This window comes from Balaenoptera musculus, chromosome 8, assembly GCF_009873245.2.
Source record: "Balaenoptera musculus isolate JJ_BM4_2016_0621 chromosome 8, mBalMus1.pri.v3, whole genome shotgun sequence".
In the NCBI taxonomy this organism is placed as follows: Eukaryota; Metazoa; Chordata; class Mammalia; order Artiodactyla; family Balaenopteridae; genus Balaenoptera; species Balaenoptera musculus.
Window position 1 is genome coordinate 57,014,011 of NC_045792.1, and position 18,695 is coordinate 57,032,705.

The following is an 18,695-nucleotide window of genomic DNA, read 5'->3' on the forward strand; positions in this document are numbered from 1 at the left end:
TGATTTAGAGGGCATTCAAGTTTTGACTGGAGCAAGAGGATCTCTAATGCATCTTCCAACACTGAAATTCACTGAGTGTAAGTGGAGGATTATATGGCTATATTGTAATACAAGCCCTTTGGTCAGTAGACCACCAAATAATTTCTCTTTCTTTGTTTGATTTAACAGCCAGTGATATAACCAGTATCCACTCATTCAAAGATTATCTGCTTGGAGTAGTAAAGATTCCAACAAAAGATCTGCTGATCAAGAGATCTGGTAGGGATCCTGGATTATCACTTTCTCATCCTACCCTTTCCCATTCACTTCCCTGCAGGAGATCATCTTGTCTGGCTCTCTTGCAAGATATGCAACAAAAAAAAAAAACAAACAAACAAAAAAAAACCTCTTAACACATGCTTCTGAATTATCCCAAATACCTCAGAGGTTTTCTCAAAAACATTTTAAGTCCTTTCCTAATCATTTCAAAGGCCTTCTAATAAAGCAAAGAAGCTCAAAACATTGTACTGTCATCTTACTCCAGGAAAGATAATGATGGTGATACTACTTATAATAAATATGGCAATACCCATTGCATTATATAGCACTTTGTAAAATATTTTCTCAGATCTTATTTGAGCCTCATGGTAACTCTTACTGATGGGGATACAGGATTATCTTCATTTGACAGATGAGAAAACTTAGGCTTACAGAGGTTAAGTGATTTGTCAACCACACAGCCAGGTAGTAGAGTACTAGAAATCAAATCCAGATTTGCCTATTCTTTTTCACTATACTCTTCTCTTTCACTGAAGAAGGAATAAGGGTATGAGGTAAAGACCCAAAAGAAGGCACAACCACCAGGGCAGTAGTCTGGAAATATTGGTCCCGTCCTACATTTTACTAGCTCAGTGACCTTGACAGAGTGACCTTGACCTCTCTGAGCCCCACTTACCTTATGGATGGAGACTGTTAATGCTGACCAGTCTACGAGGTAGGAATCAATGAAATAGGATATATAAAGTACCTGACACATAGTAGGCACTCAGTAAATGTTAGTTTTCCTTCTCTTGCCCATCTTCCTCCCTAGGACTGTATAATCTAGTTTCCACAATTTTATCACACGTCTCCCAAATTTAATTGTGAATTGAAGTTTGAGCAATACTCAATAAACAGGTACTATGTGCCTGCCAGAGAGAAGTCTCTACAACTTGATATAGGGTTCAAATCCCACTTCTGTCACTAACTGTTTGGGATCTAGAACAAGTCACTTCATCTCTCAGATCCATAGTTTCCTCATCTCTAAAAATGGAAATAATAAGATTTTTGCAAGATTATCGAAGCATTCAATGAAATTATACACGTGAAAGATCTTTGCACAGGACTGGGCACATAGGACACCTCAGTCTCCTTCCTTCTGAAACTTACTACAGAGTTTGTCAGAGAATAGGCACCATCTGAGAAATCCCACCTTCACAAATTAAATTTAACCCCTTGGAAATAAACCTTTTAGACAGTTTGGAATGTATCATTTGTCTTTATATTCAGTTATTCTACAGTGAACATTCTATTTTGTTTCTTCCTGCCAGTAATCTCAATTACAGAATCACAGACCAAGAGGAATGATCTAATCCACTTACATGCTGAAGTGGTGTGAAATTTTTTATGTAGTTGTATTTGTACATTTTTCTGGAGATAACTTTCATTAGAGCCAAAGGGGTCTGTGACCAAATAATGTTAAGAAGCACTAGGTTGTGAGGAAATTAATACCCAAGTGATGAGAAATTACTAAAGCCAAAGCCATAGGTTCTTAGACCAACCAAGTCAAGTGGAGTCATAGAGATCAACCTCCTCATTTCAGTGTCCTCATTTTATAAACGAAAACTTGGAAGGCCCAAAAAAATTAAATGCCTTTTCCAAAAATCATAACACCTTAAGTGGCCTTTGGCAAATTAATAAGTCTGAATCTTCCTGTCTATAATTTTAATTAATACAAAATCTTTCTCAGAAAATTGCTGTGAATATTATACCAATCCACAATCTGTTTTACATAATTATGAAATCCAAAAAGCTCAGAAAGTCAAAAGTTTTTTATTAACTCATTAAGCAGCCAAACCTGACCTCAACTGACATGAGACTATTTAGTCTTTATTTTCTGACTTAGGCCACTGCCTGATTATATAGCTTTATTGGAACACATTGTGCCCATTCATTTACATATTTTCTGTGTCCACTTTCTCACTACAACAACATAGCTGAATAGTTGCAACAGAGACCATATGGCCCAAAAGCCTAAAATATTTACTCTCTGGCCTTTTACAGAATAAGTTTACCAACCCCTGACCTATGTGACCACTGACTAGTACATAATATTCAGTTTATGTACCAGTATCTTTCTAAAATCTGAAAATTTTTAAATTCAGAAACAAATCTGACCCTAAGGGTTTTAGATAAGATATTGTGAACCTATTATAGGTGGTGTGTAGACTTTAAAGCCAGCTAGGCCTGGGTTCAAATCCTGGCTCTACCTCCTGATAGCTATAATGACTTGGGCAGGTCTCTTCCATTTCCTCATCTGCAAAATAGGGATTATTATCCCATTTAATCCTCGGAACTTCACAGGGTTATTAAGAGAATTAAATGAAGTAATATATATAAAGCATAAGAGAATTTCTGACACATAACAGATGCTCAGTAACAAGTAGCTAATATTTTAAATTGTTATTTTGAAATCTAGTGCCTGGTCCTTGGTATGTGTTCATTAAGTGGCAATTCCCTTGGTGAAAGACCGGGGGCTAGACCCCAGATCTCCTGATCTTGTCCCATGCCTTCTCCATTGTACTCATAGTACCATAATAATATTTCACATTTTTTATTTTCTTTCACAGCTCTTCCAAAATCATTATCTCATTTGACAATTATAATAAGGTTGTCTGGTAGGCAAGATCAGCACTATTTTTCCCATTTGTCAGGTAAGGAAATAGGGCTGAGAGAAATTAATGGCTTACCCAGACTGAACCACTAGTTTTGGGCTGAGCCAAGAAGAAAATGCAGGTCTTCCAGCTCCTAGCCTTTGTTCTTCAACGTGATCTCATTGTCTTTCAGTGGTCAGATGAAACAAACTTCAATGCACTGTGGATATATGTTTTCTCTTCTGTCTTGGGCCAGGGTGATAGTGGCTGCGGGGTGGAAAGTGGCTAAGTCTTTTTACTTTTAAAACAATAATTGAAAAATCTTCCTTTTCTTTCATAAGGGATCACAGGATGGTATCCTATCATTTTACCAGAAGAGGGGGCCCTGCCTCACGGCTTGGAGCTCATGCAGAAGATTGTGGGTGGTCTGGAGCTTTCCATTTCCTTCACCCATCCTGGAGACAGAGAGCGGGTGTTGGAAGCTGCTGAGCTATTGGGCTGGAGCTTTGAGAATAATCTGAAGGATTTTGTCAAGATGGATGAAGAGGAGCCAGCCACTGTTACCATCTCCACCCCGAGGCTCTGGCTGCCCATCCATTGCGTGCTGCTTGCTGGCCAGAAGCACATTCATAAGAATACATATTGCTACCTCCGCTACAAGCTGTACGATCATGAAGGCTTTTGGACCCCTCTCAAGAAGCCTAAGGAATCTACAAACAAAAAGCAGGTCATGGTTACTTTCAAGGCATCCAAAAGAGCAGAAGTCACTAGGAGCCCATCACTGCTTTGGTACTTCAGAGAGGAGAGGTTAGAGATCCAGGTGTGGCGGGCTTATGGCAATGACAGTGTGGAGAGGCCCCATCAGACAGACAGCTGGATTGGCTCAGCCTATGTGGACCTGGCCAGACTTGGGGAGAGGTCAGCAAGGACACTAACTGTCAGTGGTAAGTGAGGAACCAGCCTTAGCACTTGTGGTTTGAGCACCTGCTGCTCCATGACAAGCACTGTGTGAGACACCCTCTCAGACATTTTTTTATTTGATCCTCCCAGCAATCCTGTGAGGTAGGTATCAAACCTGTTTTTCAGTCGTGAAAATGGACGCTCAGGTAGGTTGGGTAACTGCCCAGGGTCACATGCTAGTAAGTGTTCTTTCCATTGTTGCATGTTGAAAGATTAATAGTAATTTAGTAATGCTTCTTAAAACTGCAGAGATTTCAGAAGGAGGTTCGCTGGATGCTTTAAGAAGGGCATTATCTAGTGACAGTGTACCTTAGTGGAGTCTAAGGTATACTGTCTGAGATCTAAGAACTGGTGCTGAACTTTGTAGCCTTAGACTACATCCAAATTCATAAGGTTGTTGCACCTAACATAGTGGCTAGAACATTGTAAGCCCTCAGTTAATACATGTAAAATAAAAATGAGTGAATTTAGGAGACTACCTTTAACCACCTGTATAAGAGCCTATATTATAATCTAGAATGTTGGTTTTTAAATACACTGAAAAGCATACCTGCTAATGAGATTAAGATATCCTCTCTCTCTGGTCAGCACATCTTGGAATCATAAAATCTACGTGGTAATAAACTGGTTTGAAAGGAGAAAGGTAACATTTTGCAAGTGGCACTATGGGTGCTTTTCTTTCAAACATTTGTTCAGTATTTGCTACATGTACTTGGCCCTGGGAATTCAAAGATGAGTCAGAAATAGTTAATGAGCTTATAGTCTAATGGGAGAGTGGAGTAGTAAATAAACAATTACAGCAAAGTATAAGAACTATGAAAAAGGTATTCTTAGTGGCACTATGGGAGCACAGGCACACAACATCTCTTTGGTTCAAGGACAGCATCTCAGTGGAAGTGATGGTGCTTGACCTGAATTACAGAGGATTTAGGAGTAAGTCACGAAAAGGGGGAAAGAAGGGTTTTCTAAACGGGAACAGCGTGGGTGACGGCACAGAGGCAGGAAGCAGTTTGATACGTTTTAGGCGCCATAAGTAATTTGGTACTGCTGGGTCACAGGATATATAGTTTGGGAAATGATGGGAGATGAAGCTAGACAGCTGGGCAGGAGTACTATGTTGAAGGCCTCTTCTAAGCAGGAGAGTTTGGACTTTTTTCTGAGAGCTATGGAAAGCTATTTTAATGGCTTCTGAAGAGAAGAGTGACACAGCTTTGCTTTCTAGATAAATAAGGCTGGCAACTATAGTACAGATTGAATTGGAGACGGCCAGACTAGACTCTTTACAAACGTCATATTTATTCATCTTGACATTCCTGTAAGGTTAGTTATTTCCCCCACTATACGGTTGAAGAAACTGAGTCACAACCCTATTTTAGCTCTGTTAGCCTTGTGCTCTGACCCTGTTGTTGAGCGGGTGACCCAAGCTAAAGAGGGAGAACTGAGCATCTGGGTGATCATCCCAGATTCTCTGGTTCTCTCTGGACCCAGCAGGTATAATTCTGGCTCTGTTGAGCACCTCATCAAATGCCGTGTGCCCTGTTTTATCTGGGCTGGCCTAGAGTCACTTCAAAGAGACTACAGAAAAAGTCCTCGAAGTGTGCAAGGCTCACTTGAACTAAAGTTCTTAAAGACAGGCTTTTAACTTCGCTCTGGTGGAACAAGTAGGTTTAGGAAACTGAATATCGATTTAGGGATCAGAACTCAAACACAAATACCTCTTTTTATTGAGGGATACCAAAGGCAGTATTCAACTTTTCAGATTGTCCATTCCCTCATACTTTTCCACTCCCACCAGCTTTTTATCCTCTTGCCTTGAAATCAGACCTCTCACTACTTTCCATTGTTGCAGGTAGTGATGGGCGGCGGGGGTGGGGGGGGCAGTAAAAACTCTCACAGTGTGTGTTAACTTCACAGTTTCTTTGCAAATTGGTATATTAGGGCCTGTAGCCCTGCCAAAGGAGAGAGGGCCACAAGCACCCTCAGAGAGCATCTCAAGGTTTAGAGAGTGTCCCTGCTTGCCTAGGCTTATCCTCCTTCATCCTCTTGCAGGTGTGTATCCTCTATTTGGACGAAATGCTTCCAACCTCTCAGGAGCTGCCTTGAGAGTTCATGTGGTTCTCTCCTCTCTTTCTTCACACCCTGGGCCCACTAATGAGCTGGACTCCATGGACTGCAGCAGCCACAGTGAGTCTGAGCAGCTCCCCAGAGGAAATGATGAGCTCCAGCTCTCTCCACCACATGACCACCAGAAGTCTCCGGCCTCCACCCAGGTCCCCTGCAGCAGCACCACAGCTGAAGTCTGCCTGGCCCAGGAGGGCCCTACTGCATTGGATGGAACTTTTGCAGTCAGTATCCTGGTAGAAAGAGCAATGCACTTGAGCTTGAAAGGTATGTTCTGCTCACTTATCCATAAACAGGTATCTGACTCCACAGGCTATGGTCCTGTCTTCACAAATCTTTCTAATCATGACAGGGTCTGGAAGAATTGTTAATCATCTTAATCATAATTATATTTCTCAAGCCTAAAGGTTTAAGCCAAGTGAAAGCCTTTCTGAGGCCCTAAGTGGGCCTTGTCAGTTATCCTAATTTTGCATATCATAAATTCCCCAGTCCAGAAACCTGAGTATCAACTTAGATACTTCTCTTTTCCTTCTCCACCATCAAATCATCAGATCCATTAAAATTGTTGTATCTCTTAAATTTCTCTTAGATCTCTACCTTCTTCTCCATTCCTTCCAACTCAGGCCCTCTTCATTATGTACCTAGGGCCAAGGGTTCTTAGCATTGGATCCATAAGCCCACAGGGATCCAAGGATTAAAGTCAGGGTAGGTGAACTTGGATAGGAAAATAATTACATCTTTATTTTTATTAATCTCTAACTAAAATTGAACATTTCCTCCAGTTGTGAGTGTAAGCAATAGACCCTAGTAATATTAACAGTACCTGTGATGTTGTCAACAATAGAAATCACAGGTATTTTCATATCACATTTTAGTTACTGCAGATATCTTGGAATATCATTTATACCTGTCATTACTTCAAAATTACAGTAGTTATTAAACCTACAGTTAGATCTTGTTATGCATTAATAAAACTATAGTGATTACTATGTCACTGTTTTTTAATGTTTTGATAACTTATGCCAATATAATTTCATTTCTTTGTAATCTTATGTATTTTACAATAAGAATTAAAAAAAAGAATATATATATATTAGAAGAGGCCCATAGACTTCACCAGACAGCCAAAGTAATCCATGGCACAAGGAACCCCTGCCTTACTTTTTATTCAGCCTTGTAATCTCTCCTAAAATTTTCCCTTTTGCCATCACCCTTCTCTTTCACCTGCTTAATTCCCACTCCTATCTCAAGACTCAGCTCAAACATCACCATTTACCAGAGTTTCTCTGACATAAAGGCTGCCTCCTGTTTGCTCTCCTAGCACTTTTGCCCTTTTTAATCATAGCATATATCACATGTACTAACATTGTTTGCATGATTTTCTTCTCCACTAGGTAGGGGCTGTTTAAGAGCAAAGACCTTATCTCATTCATTTATTCATTCATTATTCATTCATTCAGCAACAAAACTTACGTCGTATTTGCTCTATGTGAGCACTGTCCATGGTGCTGGGGATAATAAAGCAATGAACAAAACAGACAAAATAGTGCCCTTGTGGAGCTTACATTCTAGTAGGAATGTATTCAGCCCTGTATTTCCAATAAGTTGTGTGTGTTTGTGACTTTGAGCAAGTTACTGTCTCTCTGTATCTTGAATTTCTCATCTGTAAACGGCTGTGATTAACAGTTCTGAGATGTATGATGGTTCTGAGAGCCAGAAAACCATAGCTTTATGAGTCCAGAAGGTTTCAATATACATCTTCTGGTTTGGCCTCCCTACTTGGTTCCTATCAATTCTGTGTTGCCTCAGTTTTTCTGTGTATCCTTATTACTTTGGAACAGAAACAAAATTCATGCTCCTAGTAACTGTTGTCTGTCTTTCATTTCTATTTCTCCATATACACACTACCAACAGACATTACTTCCAGGATTATAAGCTTCTACAAAGACTCTGAGGTTCTCATCCTTCTCATAACCTTTGTGTGTCAGAGACCCTGAAACATTCTATCCCAGGACAAAGTCTTCCCCACATAGTCTTGCTGTGCTGTATTAGAGATACTGAGGTCCATACTGTATGAGTCACAAAGTTGGGAAACAGTTTTTGCTTTTTTACTGCCCTACCAAAGCAGCCCATTTGTGACAAGTCTGATTTGTAAAAACTGAATTTTTTAAAAAGAGAAAAATAATACATGAATGAATTTAAGGAAAGCACAAAAAAAGCTTTGATTTTTTGCAAGAACTGTTTTGGTTTTTTGTTTTTGCATTGAAAATAAAATTTAATGTGCAAAAATATGGTTATATTCCATTTTAGGGGTTGCCCCCATATTGCAAAAAGCAAATATACTTGTAACTTCTCAGTTAGACAGAGTTACATTTTTAAAATACAGCTTGACAATTGACAATAGTTTATTGAGCATCTCCTTGTGCCAAATTTTATTCTCTTTTTTTGTACATTAATTATCTCATTTAATCCTTACCACAGTGGGGTTATTTTATGAACAGATTACAGTACATACCCATTTTATGAATGAGGAAACTGAAGCTCAAAAAGGTAAAATGACTTGAGTTACACAGTTAATAAGCTCTACAGAGCTGGAATTTGAATCCAGCTGTGTCTGGACCTAAAACCCGTGCTCTTTCCTCTATACCATCCTGACTCTTAGGTATGAGATAAACTGTGTTTACCAGTTAGTCCTGTTTACTCTCTGTATTTAAAAAGGTGCTTGTGTACTATACACCCAGTCCTGTGCTTATATTGCAAGAATGGTGGTTCAGTTCATCAAGTAGTAAATCTGTGCCAGGCCAGTGCCAGGTACAGAAAGTGCAGAGCAAATGACACATGGTTTCTGTCCTCCAAGAGCTGATAACCCAGATAAGGGGATTAGCAACTACATGATTATTGATGTATAAAGCAGAATGCTCTACGGACCAGAAGGATAAGTAGTACAATATCTAGTCTCTAGACATGCAGATGGCCAAGAAGCACATGAAAAGCTGCTGAACATCACTAATTATTAGAGAAGTGCAAATCAAAGCTACAATGTGGTATCACCTCACACCAGTTAGAATGGGCATCATCAGAAAATCTACAAACAAGAAATGCTGGAGAGGGTGTGAAGAAAAGGGAACCCTCTTGCACTGTTGGTGGGAATGTAAATTGATACAGCCACTACGGAGAACAGTATGGAGGTTCCTTAAAAAAACTAAAAATAGAATTACCATATGACCCAGCAATCCCACTACTGGGCATATACCCAGAGAAAACCATAATTCAAAAAGACAAACACACCCTAATGTTCATTGCAGCACTGTTTACAATAGCCAGGTCATGGAAGCAAACTAAATGCCCATCGACAAATGAATGGATAAAGAAGTTGTGGTACATATATACAATGGACTATTACTCAGCCATAAAAAGGAACGAAATTAGGTCATTTGTAGAGACGTGGATGGATCTAGAGACTGTCATACAGAGTGAAGTAAGTCAGAAAGAGAAAAACAAATATAGTATGTTAGCGCATGTATATGGAACCTAGAAAAATGGTACAGATGAACCGGTTTGCAGGGCAGAAATAGAGACACAGATGTAGAGAACAAACGTATGGACACCAAGGGGGGAAAGTGCCGGGGCGGATGGTGGTGGTGTGATGAATTGGGCGATTGGGATTGACATATATACACTAATATGTATAAAATAGATAACTATAAGAACCTGCTGTATAAAAAATAAATAAAATTCAAAAAAAAAGAAACACACAAAAAATATATATCTAGTGTCTAGAGAGTTTAGAAACAGAGAAATCAGACATATCTAAGAAATCAGAACTTTTTAGAATGAATATGATTTCAGAAAGGTGGGAATGAAATTCCAGGTAGTTATCTCTACTTGAATGAACATATTGAAGTGGGAAAGTGTATGTTCTAGACCTACTTGGAGCAAACATGGGGAATTGTGGTGGCAATTGATCCTCTTTGGCTGAAGTTCATCGTCATTACAAGGGACCTATAGAGAATCATGAAGATATAAATAAGAAAATTGCTGAACTGCAGCAAGGGCTCAACTAAAACTAATTGACACGGTTTTAGAGTGGCAGTGGACATACTGGTGGCACAATGCTTACTTTTTCCAGCAGTGCTTGGCTTCCTTTCCCTTCCAATCATAACATATGGCAAGCCATTCCCTGGGCCTTTGCTCATGCACCTTTCTTAGCCAGGATTCCTTTCTCCCTTCCCCAGTTACCAAATTCTCCCCAACATCCTGCACTTCCTCTTAGTCACCCTGTTCCAGCCACGCTGGCCTCTTTGCTTTTTCTTGAATGTATAGGCAGACTCCTGCTTGGGGCCTTTGAATCTGGTGTTCTCTCTGTGCCTGGAATATTCCCCACTCCTGGCCTGTCTTTACTGAAATCACCGGCTCAGCAAGACCTTCCTTGGTCACCCATCTAAAATTACAGCCTTTCTCCAACAATACCTGTCCCTCTTTCCTGCGTTATTTTTTCCTATGGCCTTTAAATAGTGTATTTTGTTTATTTTCTGTCTTTCTAGAAAAAGATAAGTCCTACAGAGACAGAAATTTTTTGTTTTATTTACTGCTAAATCCCCAACACCTAGAACTGTGTATGACACATAATAAGCAGTAAATATTTGTTAAATGAGGGAGCAGATGAATATGAGACCTTGCTCAAATGCCCTTTTTCTCCTTTTAATACGTTCTCTGATTTTATGCTTTGCCTCTCCTGCAGGAAAGTTGCTTATGTGGAATTTAGCAGAGGAGAAGTTGCAGGGATTAATAGATTCACTCAACAAATAGTTATTAGGGTTCCGCTATGTCTAATACAGGGTATAGGATCATGTCCTCTTACACAGCAGGTTTCTGTCACCTTTTCTCTATTCTCACTGCCTCCTTGCTTGTTCAGCCTTCGGAAACTTGGACTAATGGGGTAGCCCTTTCAATGATTGCTGTGAACAATATTCTCTTTCAATATCTTTTTCATTATACTACTGAGGTTATACTTATTACTTTGTACTGAAAATGTTTCTTAATGTGTCTCTCCACTAGGCTGCCTGTTCCTTGGGGACAGGGGCTGTGTGTTTATTTCTGTATCTCAACACATGGGTCTTCCTGATGCAACTAAGCAAGCATAATGTCCTCTTGTTTGTGAATATGATGCTCAACACCTCTCATAGTTCTGGTATGAGTTACAAATCTGTAAATCACTTGTTACTTGGCCTCTTTCCATTTAGCCAGGGCAGATCAAGCTTCGGAGTGGACACTTTCAGAGGTCTCTTGTCTCCCAAGTCCTACCCTCGCAGTGATAGGCCCATATAGTCCTTCGCCCCGCAAATATTTGTGCTTCAGTCAGACCCTGTGTTGGGCCCTGAGTGTACAGACCGGCCCATCATCTCTCTGAAATTGCCTTCCCAATGATGATATAATAGAAAGACTTCTGGAATGGGAGTCAGAAGACTGGCTTCTGGCCCTAGCTAAGCCATTAACTTGCTTAGTGACTTTGGGCAAACCCAGTTCTCTTTTCCTCAGCTGTGAAATGTGATGATCATATAAGATCATCTCTAAGATTCTCTTCACCTCTCATCTTCTAAGAATATGGTGCTGAGGGCAGCATATCCCACACTCTGTGAGTCAGCTATAAATTGCCAAGCTTTTGTGAAAACCATGTAGATGCTTCCTTAATATCCACGTTGGCTGTCCTCCTGCCTTCAACAGTGTTCTCTGTGTGTCTGTCCCTCTCACGCCTTAGAAGCTTCTTCCTTGAGGAAGGAAACGAATGATTCCTTAGTGCAAAGCTGCATGCAGAGGATTCACTAACAGCCCTGAATTATGCCTTAAACCTGAGGCAGCATAGTCCCCACTGTGGTCCTGGTTCTGAAATACAAGAGTTTCTTGGGTACTTTTGTTAGGAAAAGCTCTAAGGAACCTTCAAGAATCAGCTTCAGTACTCATAAGACTTGTGTACTTACACTCAACATGACCGGTATCTCTAGCCCTGTCTTACAAATGAGGCAATCAAGGAACAGAAAGGTAAAGTGATTTGAGGTAATCTAAATTATACTCAGTGAAAATCAAAACCATCTTCAGTATCATCATCTTTTAGAGGCTCTCTTCCAACTACCCAGGCAGGGTTACGGGTCCTTCTGTGTCCCCACAGTCCCCTGTGCTTTTGGCATAGTCTTTATCTTATTGTATTATAATTATCTGTGTGTCTGCCTCCAGATCAAGAATCAGATCTGACTCATCTGTGCAGGTGTGCCGCAGAGCAGCTGTCAGTTAATGTTAGCTTAACAAAACTGAACTAGGTTTTTATTAACATACAAATTTGGGCATTGCTTGAGGGAAAGTTTCCATCTGTTCACTCCAGGCCAGAGGGAGAGCTTTTCTCTTAACCAGGTAGAATTAATTAGAACTATTGCAATGGAATATCCCTGGAATAGGAGTTAGGAAACCTGGCTGGATCTTCCAAATGCTAGTTTACCAGATGTGTGACAAGCAAGCCACTTTACCTCTCTGTTCCTTGGTTGCCTTATTTGTAAAATAGAGATAGAGACACCCATCTTGTGTGATTATCAAGGATGTCATCAGCACAAGTTTAGTGCTGATAAGAAAACTGTAAGCTGTAAAGTGTTAAAAATAAGGGGTTGTTATTTTAATCTCATTGAAGCAATCATACCATTTTTTGATGCATAAAACTACTACTTTTCATACTTATGTAAAACACAGGAAATCCAGTGAAAACTCTTAAAGTGGTAAAGCTGGCTCATCTCAAGTCCTCTTAACTGCTCTCAATGTGTGTCCCAACCCAGTAGGAAGTATAGCAGTTTTCATCTCGGCTGCCTCCAAAAGTATATCAGAACTTGACCTTTTCCAGGAAGGTAAACAGGCCCAGCTAAATTTCCAACCACAAGGGGAGAGCCAGGGGAAACCTGATAGACCCAAGCAGATTTCTTTATCACCTGCCTCTTTGGCTGAAAGGAGTATTTCTGTTCAAGACTGAATAAGGAACACTTTTTTTCCAAAGTAAAAATAGTACTTCTCTTTCAGGGACTTTAGCAAATAGCAGCCTCAAAATTAACAAATCTTAAAAGGGGGGTTGAGGTATGAGAGAGAGATCTGAGCAGTATTGGTATATATCTAGAATCATAGAATTTTATCGTAAGAAGTAATTTGAGAGCACATGTTTCTGATGAAGAAACTTGATGCCCAGAGAGCCAGAATGAAGTACCCAAAATGTCACACTAAATCAGTGGCAGAGTACACCAGAACCGAGGGGTCCTATCTCTCAGAACTACAGTTGGTCTTCTCTGCTGATCTCTCTCAGAGCATTTGGCACGCACACAAGGCAGCTTCTCTCTCTTCTCCAACCCTGGCAATCATCTGTAGACAAAGGGCAGCAGGGAGTCTGCAAACCTTTAATAAGGGCCGTGGGCCTACTCTGTGCATTAGTTTAGTGAGGGAAACACAGACACACACAGATTATTGTAGAATACTATGGAAGCTGCCAGTATAGAGGCAGATTATCTCTCCCTAGCTGTGAGGATTTATGACATTCTATTGGAAGAAATCAGTTGAGAAGCTTGAGACCTATTAATACTAAGGAAAATGGGAGACAGAGAGAGAGAGGTGAGATTGAGAGAGATGGAAGCTGTGTCAGGGAGAGTCCAGTTACAGGAAACAACTCCCTCCAGCCATTTTATTTATTTATTTTTATAAATTTATTTATTTATTTATTTATTTTTGGCTGTGTTCGGTCTTCATTGCTGCGCACAGGCTTTCTCTAGTTGCAGCGAGGGGGACTACTCTTTGTTGCAGTGCGCGGGCTTCTCATTGAGGTGGCTTCTCTTGTTGCGGAGCATGGGCTCTAGGTGTGCGGGCTTCAGTAGTTGTGGCACACGGGCTTAGTTGCTCCACAGCATGTGGGATCCTCCCGGACCAGGGCTTGAACCTGTGTCCGCTGCATTGGCAGTCAGATTCTTAACTACTGCGCCACCAGGGAAGCTCCACTCCAGCCATTTTAAACAGAGAGGAGTTTAATATAGATTATTAAGGTACATCAAATTATTGGAAGGGCTCAAGGAGTGGGCTCTAGGCTAAGCTTTCAGGAGAGAACCAGTAGATCTTTTAAGTTTGAAATACGGTGCCAACACTGCAGTCCAGTGATCGGAAACGCTCATCAGCACTATTGACATCGGGCCTCTAGGGCCTCAGGGACCAAACCCTGGAGCAGAAAACTCAGTGTCATCCTTGCTAGTAGCAAAAGCAAAAGGGAAAGGAACATGTCCTCTGCCTCACGTCTGCCTTCCAGATCTGTTGTAATGGCATATAACAGACAGAGACCTCTTTGTATCCATACTCTAGCACAAAAGAGTCTGTGACCCTTTCAGTCTCTACAATAAAGGAATACAATACAGTAAAAGTGGGGGTGGATGCTGAGCAAGTCAGTCCATGTAATACTGTTGAGTTTCAGAAAAATAAAACTTTTTTAAGAAGATAGCTCACTAGATAAAGGTACTATTAGTGCTATTCTGTACATTTTACATTAGTAACGACAGGTGCTATATTATTGATTTCCATTCACTATTCTTTGCTTACTACCATTTTATTAGAATCATTTTTTCCTGCTCTTTCAAGAATATGCTTGTAAACTGGTTTTGCCAGGTTGTAGCCAATGGTTTTTTGTTTTATTTTGTTCCTCCTGTAGTTCTGTGTATCTTAGTGCTTCTCTGCCTCCTGGTTAAGCCTTTCTCCAGGTCCTGCTTTGTTGGCAACTCTTGCACACGCCTCAGCTCCCTCCTGCCTCGCAGCTATTACCAGCTCTCACTTCTAAGGCTAGCATTCCTCTTCCTCCTCTTCAGTTCTCTTTCCCAAGGCCTCGTTGCAAAATCTCCACTCCTTTGTCTCTGTTCATCACCCATTTTCTTTCTTTATTAATTATCCCCAGTAAGAGGAACTAAAAAGTAATGCCATCTGATCTGGTTGTTAGAAGTCACGAGATTAAATAACATGATGTAAATTTTTTACCAAGATTTGGAGGGGAAATATCATTTTTAGTTTAAACAAATAGGGCTATATTATGGAAGATAATGTAAAATCCTCATGAAATTTTAGATAAAATACAAGCCTGCTAATAGATGTCATGTGTGTTGTTGCTCTTTCAAGGCAACAAGAACCCCAGTGCTCCAGATTTTAGTATTTACTTGTCTCTAAAAGTTGTTACTTTGGTGGGAAAATTTGAAAAGAATTGGTCTACTCTAATGGAAATTAAAACAGACTTGTGGTTGCCAAGGGGAAGGGGGGTGGGGGAGGGAAGGACTAGGAGTGTGGGATTAGCAGATGTAAACTATTATATGTAGGATGGATAAACAAGGTCCTACTGTAGAGCACAGGGGACTATATTCAATATCCTGTGATAAACCATCATGGAAAAAATATTTTTAAAAATGTCTGTGTGTGTATAACTGAGTCAGCAGAGATTGCCACAACATTGTAAATCAACTATACTTTAATAAAAAATAAAATAAAATTTTTTTAAAAAAGCACTTAATAAAACTACAAAAAAAACCCCAAAAACTGGTCTACTCTAATGGAAATTCTTTTGGTTGAGGAAAACACAGCAAAGCAAAATTGCAGGCACTTCTGTTTCCCTAAAGAACGTTGAAGTTGGAGAGATCTAATGATGGGGGTATAACGTTCAGAGTTTCTGCCTAGAGAGTCAAGAGAGGCTTCTCAGAGTAGAAGGTGCTAGAGTCTGTCTTTTAAAGGCTACTTATTAAATGTTACACTGCTTGTGGAGGGGAGTAAAATCAGCATTCCTGAGTATAAATGTGTTCATCGGATTTTCTGTCCACAGAGACAGGCTGGGGTCTTTGGAAGAGTAGTTACTGAAAGGAGCAATCAGAGAAGGAGCAGGGTGGAGCCTCAAAGATTAACTTCACCTACAAAGTAAAGTGGTATTATGCATTTGGGGAAGCCTTGAGCTAGTCAGGTAGAAAGAAGACAAACCATTTAGAATCCACATACAGAATTTGTTCCTCTGGATCACATAAATAATATTTAAGACATACTTATTTTCTTCTCTTCTCTTTCCTTCATCTGTAATCCTGAGTCATAGCATTTTAGAGCTGAAAGGGATCTTATGGAATGTATAGAGTCTACTACATTATATAGAATCTGTGTTATTCATCACTGTTGAAAAGAACTTTGTACTATGATGGAAATGTTCTATATTTTTACTGTCCAGTATGGTAGCCACTAGCTACATGTAGCTATTGAGTGCTTGAAATATAGCTAGTGTAACTAAGAAACAGAATTTTTAATCCTATTTAATCTTCACTAATTTAAAGTAAAATAGCCACCTGTGGTTAGTGGTTATCTTGTTGGACAGCTGAGTTAGACTATCTAGTATGTCATCCATCTTCATTTTACATTGTTTTAAGAGAAAATAAATGACTGAGTCTCCCACATTGGAAACCTGATCTTGTAAAATTAGCATCAGCACAGTACTCAGTGTTTTACATTCATTTAACTCTAGTGGAGGCAATACAGGCAATGGCTGAGAGTTTGGACTCTAGAGCCAGAATGCTTGAATTTGACTCTCAGTTTACCATTTAGTAAATGTGTGACCACTTAATAAGTGTTTGATCTCTCTGTACCCAGTTTTTTCATCTATATAATGGGAATAATAATAATATCTTCCTCATAGGTTTGTTGTAATGATTAAATGAGTTAATACATGTATCGTTCTTAGAATAGTGCCTGGCACATAGTAAGTGTTATATAAGTGTTACCCACTATATTATTTATTTTTAATCTTTACAACATCTGAGGAGGTGTAAGTATCATACGCCCCATTTGAGGAAGCGGTGGCCTAGATAGGCCTTGCCCAGGGTTACACAGAATGTGTATGGCAGAGCTAATCATTGATCATCTGACTTGTGAGTCCAGGCTCTTTGCAGTTCTGTCTTTTTTCTCTTAATCCAATATTTTCCATCATCCCACAGAGTACAAGGAGATGGGAGAAGTTGTTTCTTGCTGGGTAGTATTTATGAACTGAACCTTTAAAGGACAGTTTCAGTAGCAGACACAGGGAATAGCTCAAAGAAAGACCCAAAGGTAGGAGAGAGCTAAGAATGGTTCTTCTTGTACCTGCATAATGAGAGGCTTCCAACACATTCTTTTTGGTACCCTAAAGTATAGTCACTCCACTCTTTTCTATTTCAGGGAGCCCCTTGACACAGAGGAAAGTATCAATACCCAGTTGTTGTGTATCCTTCACAACAGCTGATGAGCCATCTCCTATCTACACCTCAGTGGTTGAAAACACAGATTCCCCCATCTGGAATTTTCAACAGCAGTCAAGGTTTGTATTTTATGATGTTCCATCAGCCTTCCAAAATCTGCTTTTTGTTCCAAGAGACAAACTCAGAGTGAGGAATGTAACAGACACAACAATATTGAGCAGAGTTGGAGAATGCTTTCCTTATCAAACAGTTATTTAATCCTAGTGCTTATGAATTCACAGCTAGTGGTGGTTTAAAGGTTTTGTTGTGGTGTTTTTTAACTCTGCTCAGTACAACTCAAAAATTATTCAGTGAAGACCTCTTATATGCTCTGCTCTGTTCTGGGCAGTGTGAATTAAAGATAATCGATTAAGACAGTCCCTGAAGACCCCTCAGCTAGGTGTGGAAGAATGTATACAAGCTATCTAGGTGAAGAAGGCAGAGAGGACTGATCTCAGGAAAGGCTGTGGATTATACATCCTTGGAAAAGATTTCTGTTGCAGTGGAAAGAGCCAGGGCTTGGAACTAGAGAGACTTGGCCTCATACCCCATCTCTGTCATTTACTAGCTGTGTGAACAAGTTACATAACATCTCTGAGCCTCAGATTCCTCATCTGTAAAGTGGAGGTAATTTTTACAGGGTTATTAGGAGGTCCAAATTACATGACATTTAGGGAAATTACCTCCTGGTACGTGGTAGGTACATAACAAATGACAGATCTTCTTTGGAAGCTCAAAAAAAGGGGGCGATGGAGTCCTTTCAACCATGTGGCAGTGCAGCTTGGAGGTCAGGGGCTGGTACAGAGGCCCACTGCTGTGGTACCGGGCTCTCCTCCCTTTTCTTCTGTTACCTGTTGCATTATCATTAAAAGTGGGATTCTATTACTAATTATTGTTACTATTATCTTTACACTGCATCACCTTTTGCAAAGTTTAATTCTTGTCCACCAACACCAGCCATGCCACATGGTATCTGATCTGCTGTTTTCTCACAGTGTTTATGTACCTACTCGAATCTCAGCAGTTGCTCACATGTTCAGTGTTGTGAAATCTGAGTGGTTGACTTGAGTCAGGAGCTATAACTGCAGTGATAACTCAGTACTGTCTATGGTGAGCTACTGGAAATTATAGATATTCTGGCCATAGTGGCCAGTACTGAAATATCAAATCTGCCTCAAAAGATAGGCGACCAGAGGGCTGAGCTTCTAAGTGAGGGTGATTTGTTCATTCAGAACCTAACTTTACTAACTTGTTAAAACAACATTAACAATCACCTCATTTCATCCCATTACTATACAGTTGAGACTGTGGCCCAAGGAGGTTACATAGTCTGTTGGTAACAGAGGCAAGATTAGAAGAAAAATGAATGATGGTGCTGTTTGCAATTTCTTTATCACAAAATTGTTTCATTTGATCCTCCTAGAAACCTTGT

General features: G+C 40.0%; 1 protein-coding gene across 5 annotated transcripts in view; it reads left to right on the forward strand.

The window, feature by feature from the left end:
• C2CD3 (C2 domain containing 3 centriole elongation regulator) overlaps positions 1-18,695 on the forward strand; it is a 129,128-nt gene that overhangs the window by 71,824 nt on the left and 38,609 nt on the right. For all 5 annotated transcript variants that reach the window (XM_036859728.1, XM_036859729.1, XM_036859730.1 and 2 more), the window contains 4 exons: positions 169-258; positions 3,233-3,835; positions 5,901-6,239; positions 17,205-17,343. In XM_036859728.1, the coding sequence (XP_036715623.1) occupies positions 169-258; positions 3,233-3,835; positions 5,901-6,239; positions 17,205-17,343 (1,171 nt within the window). The remainder of the gene's footprint in view (positions 1-168; positions 259-3,232; positions 3,836-5,900; positions 6,240-17,204; positions 17,344-18,695) is intronic.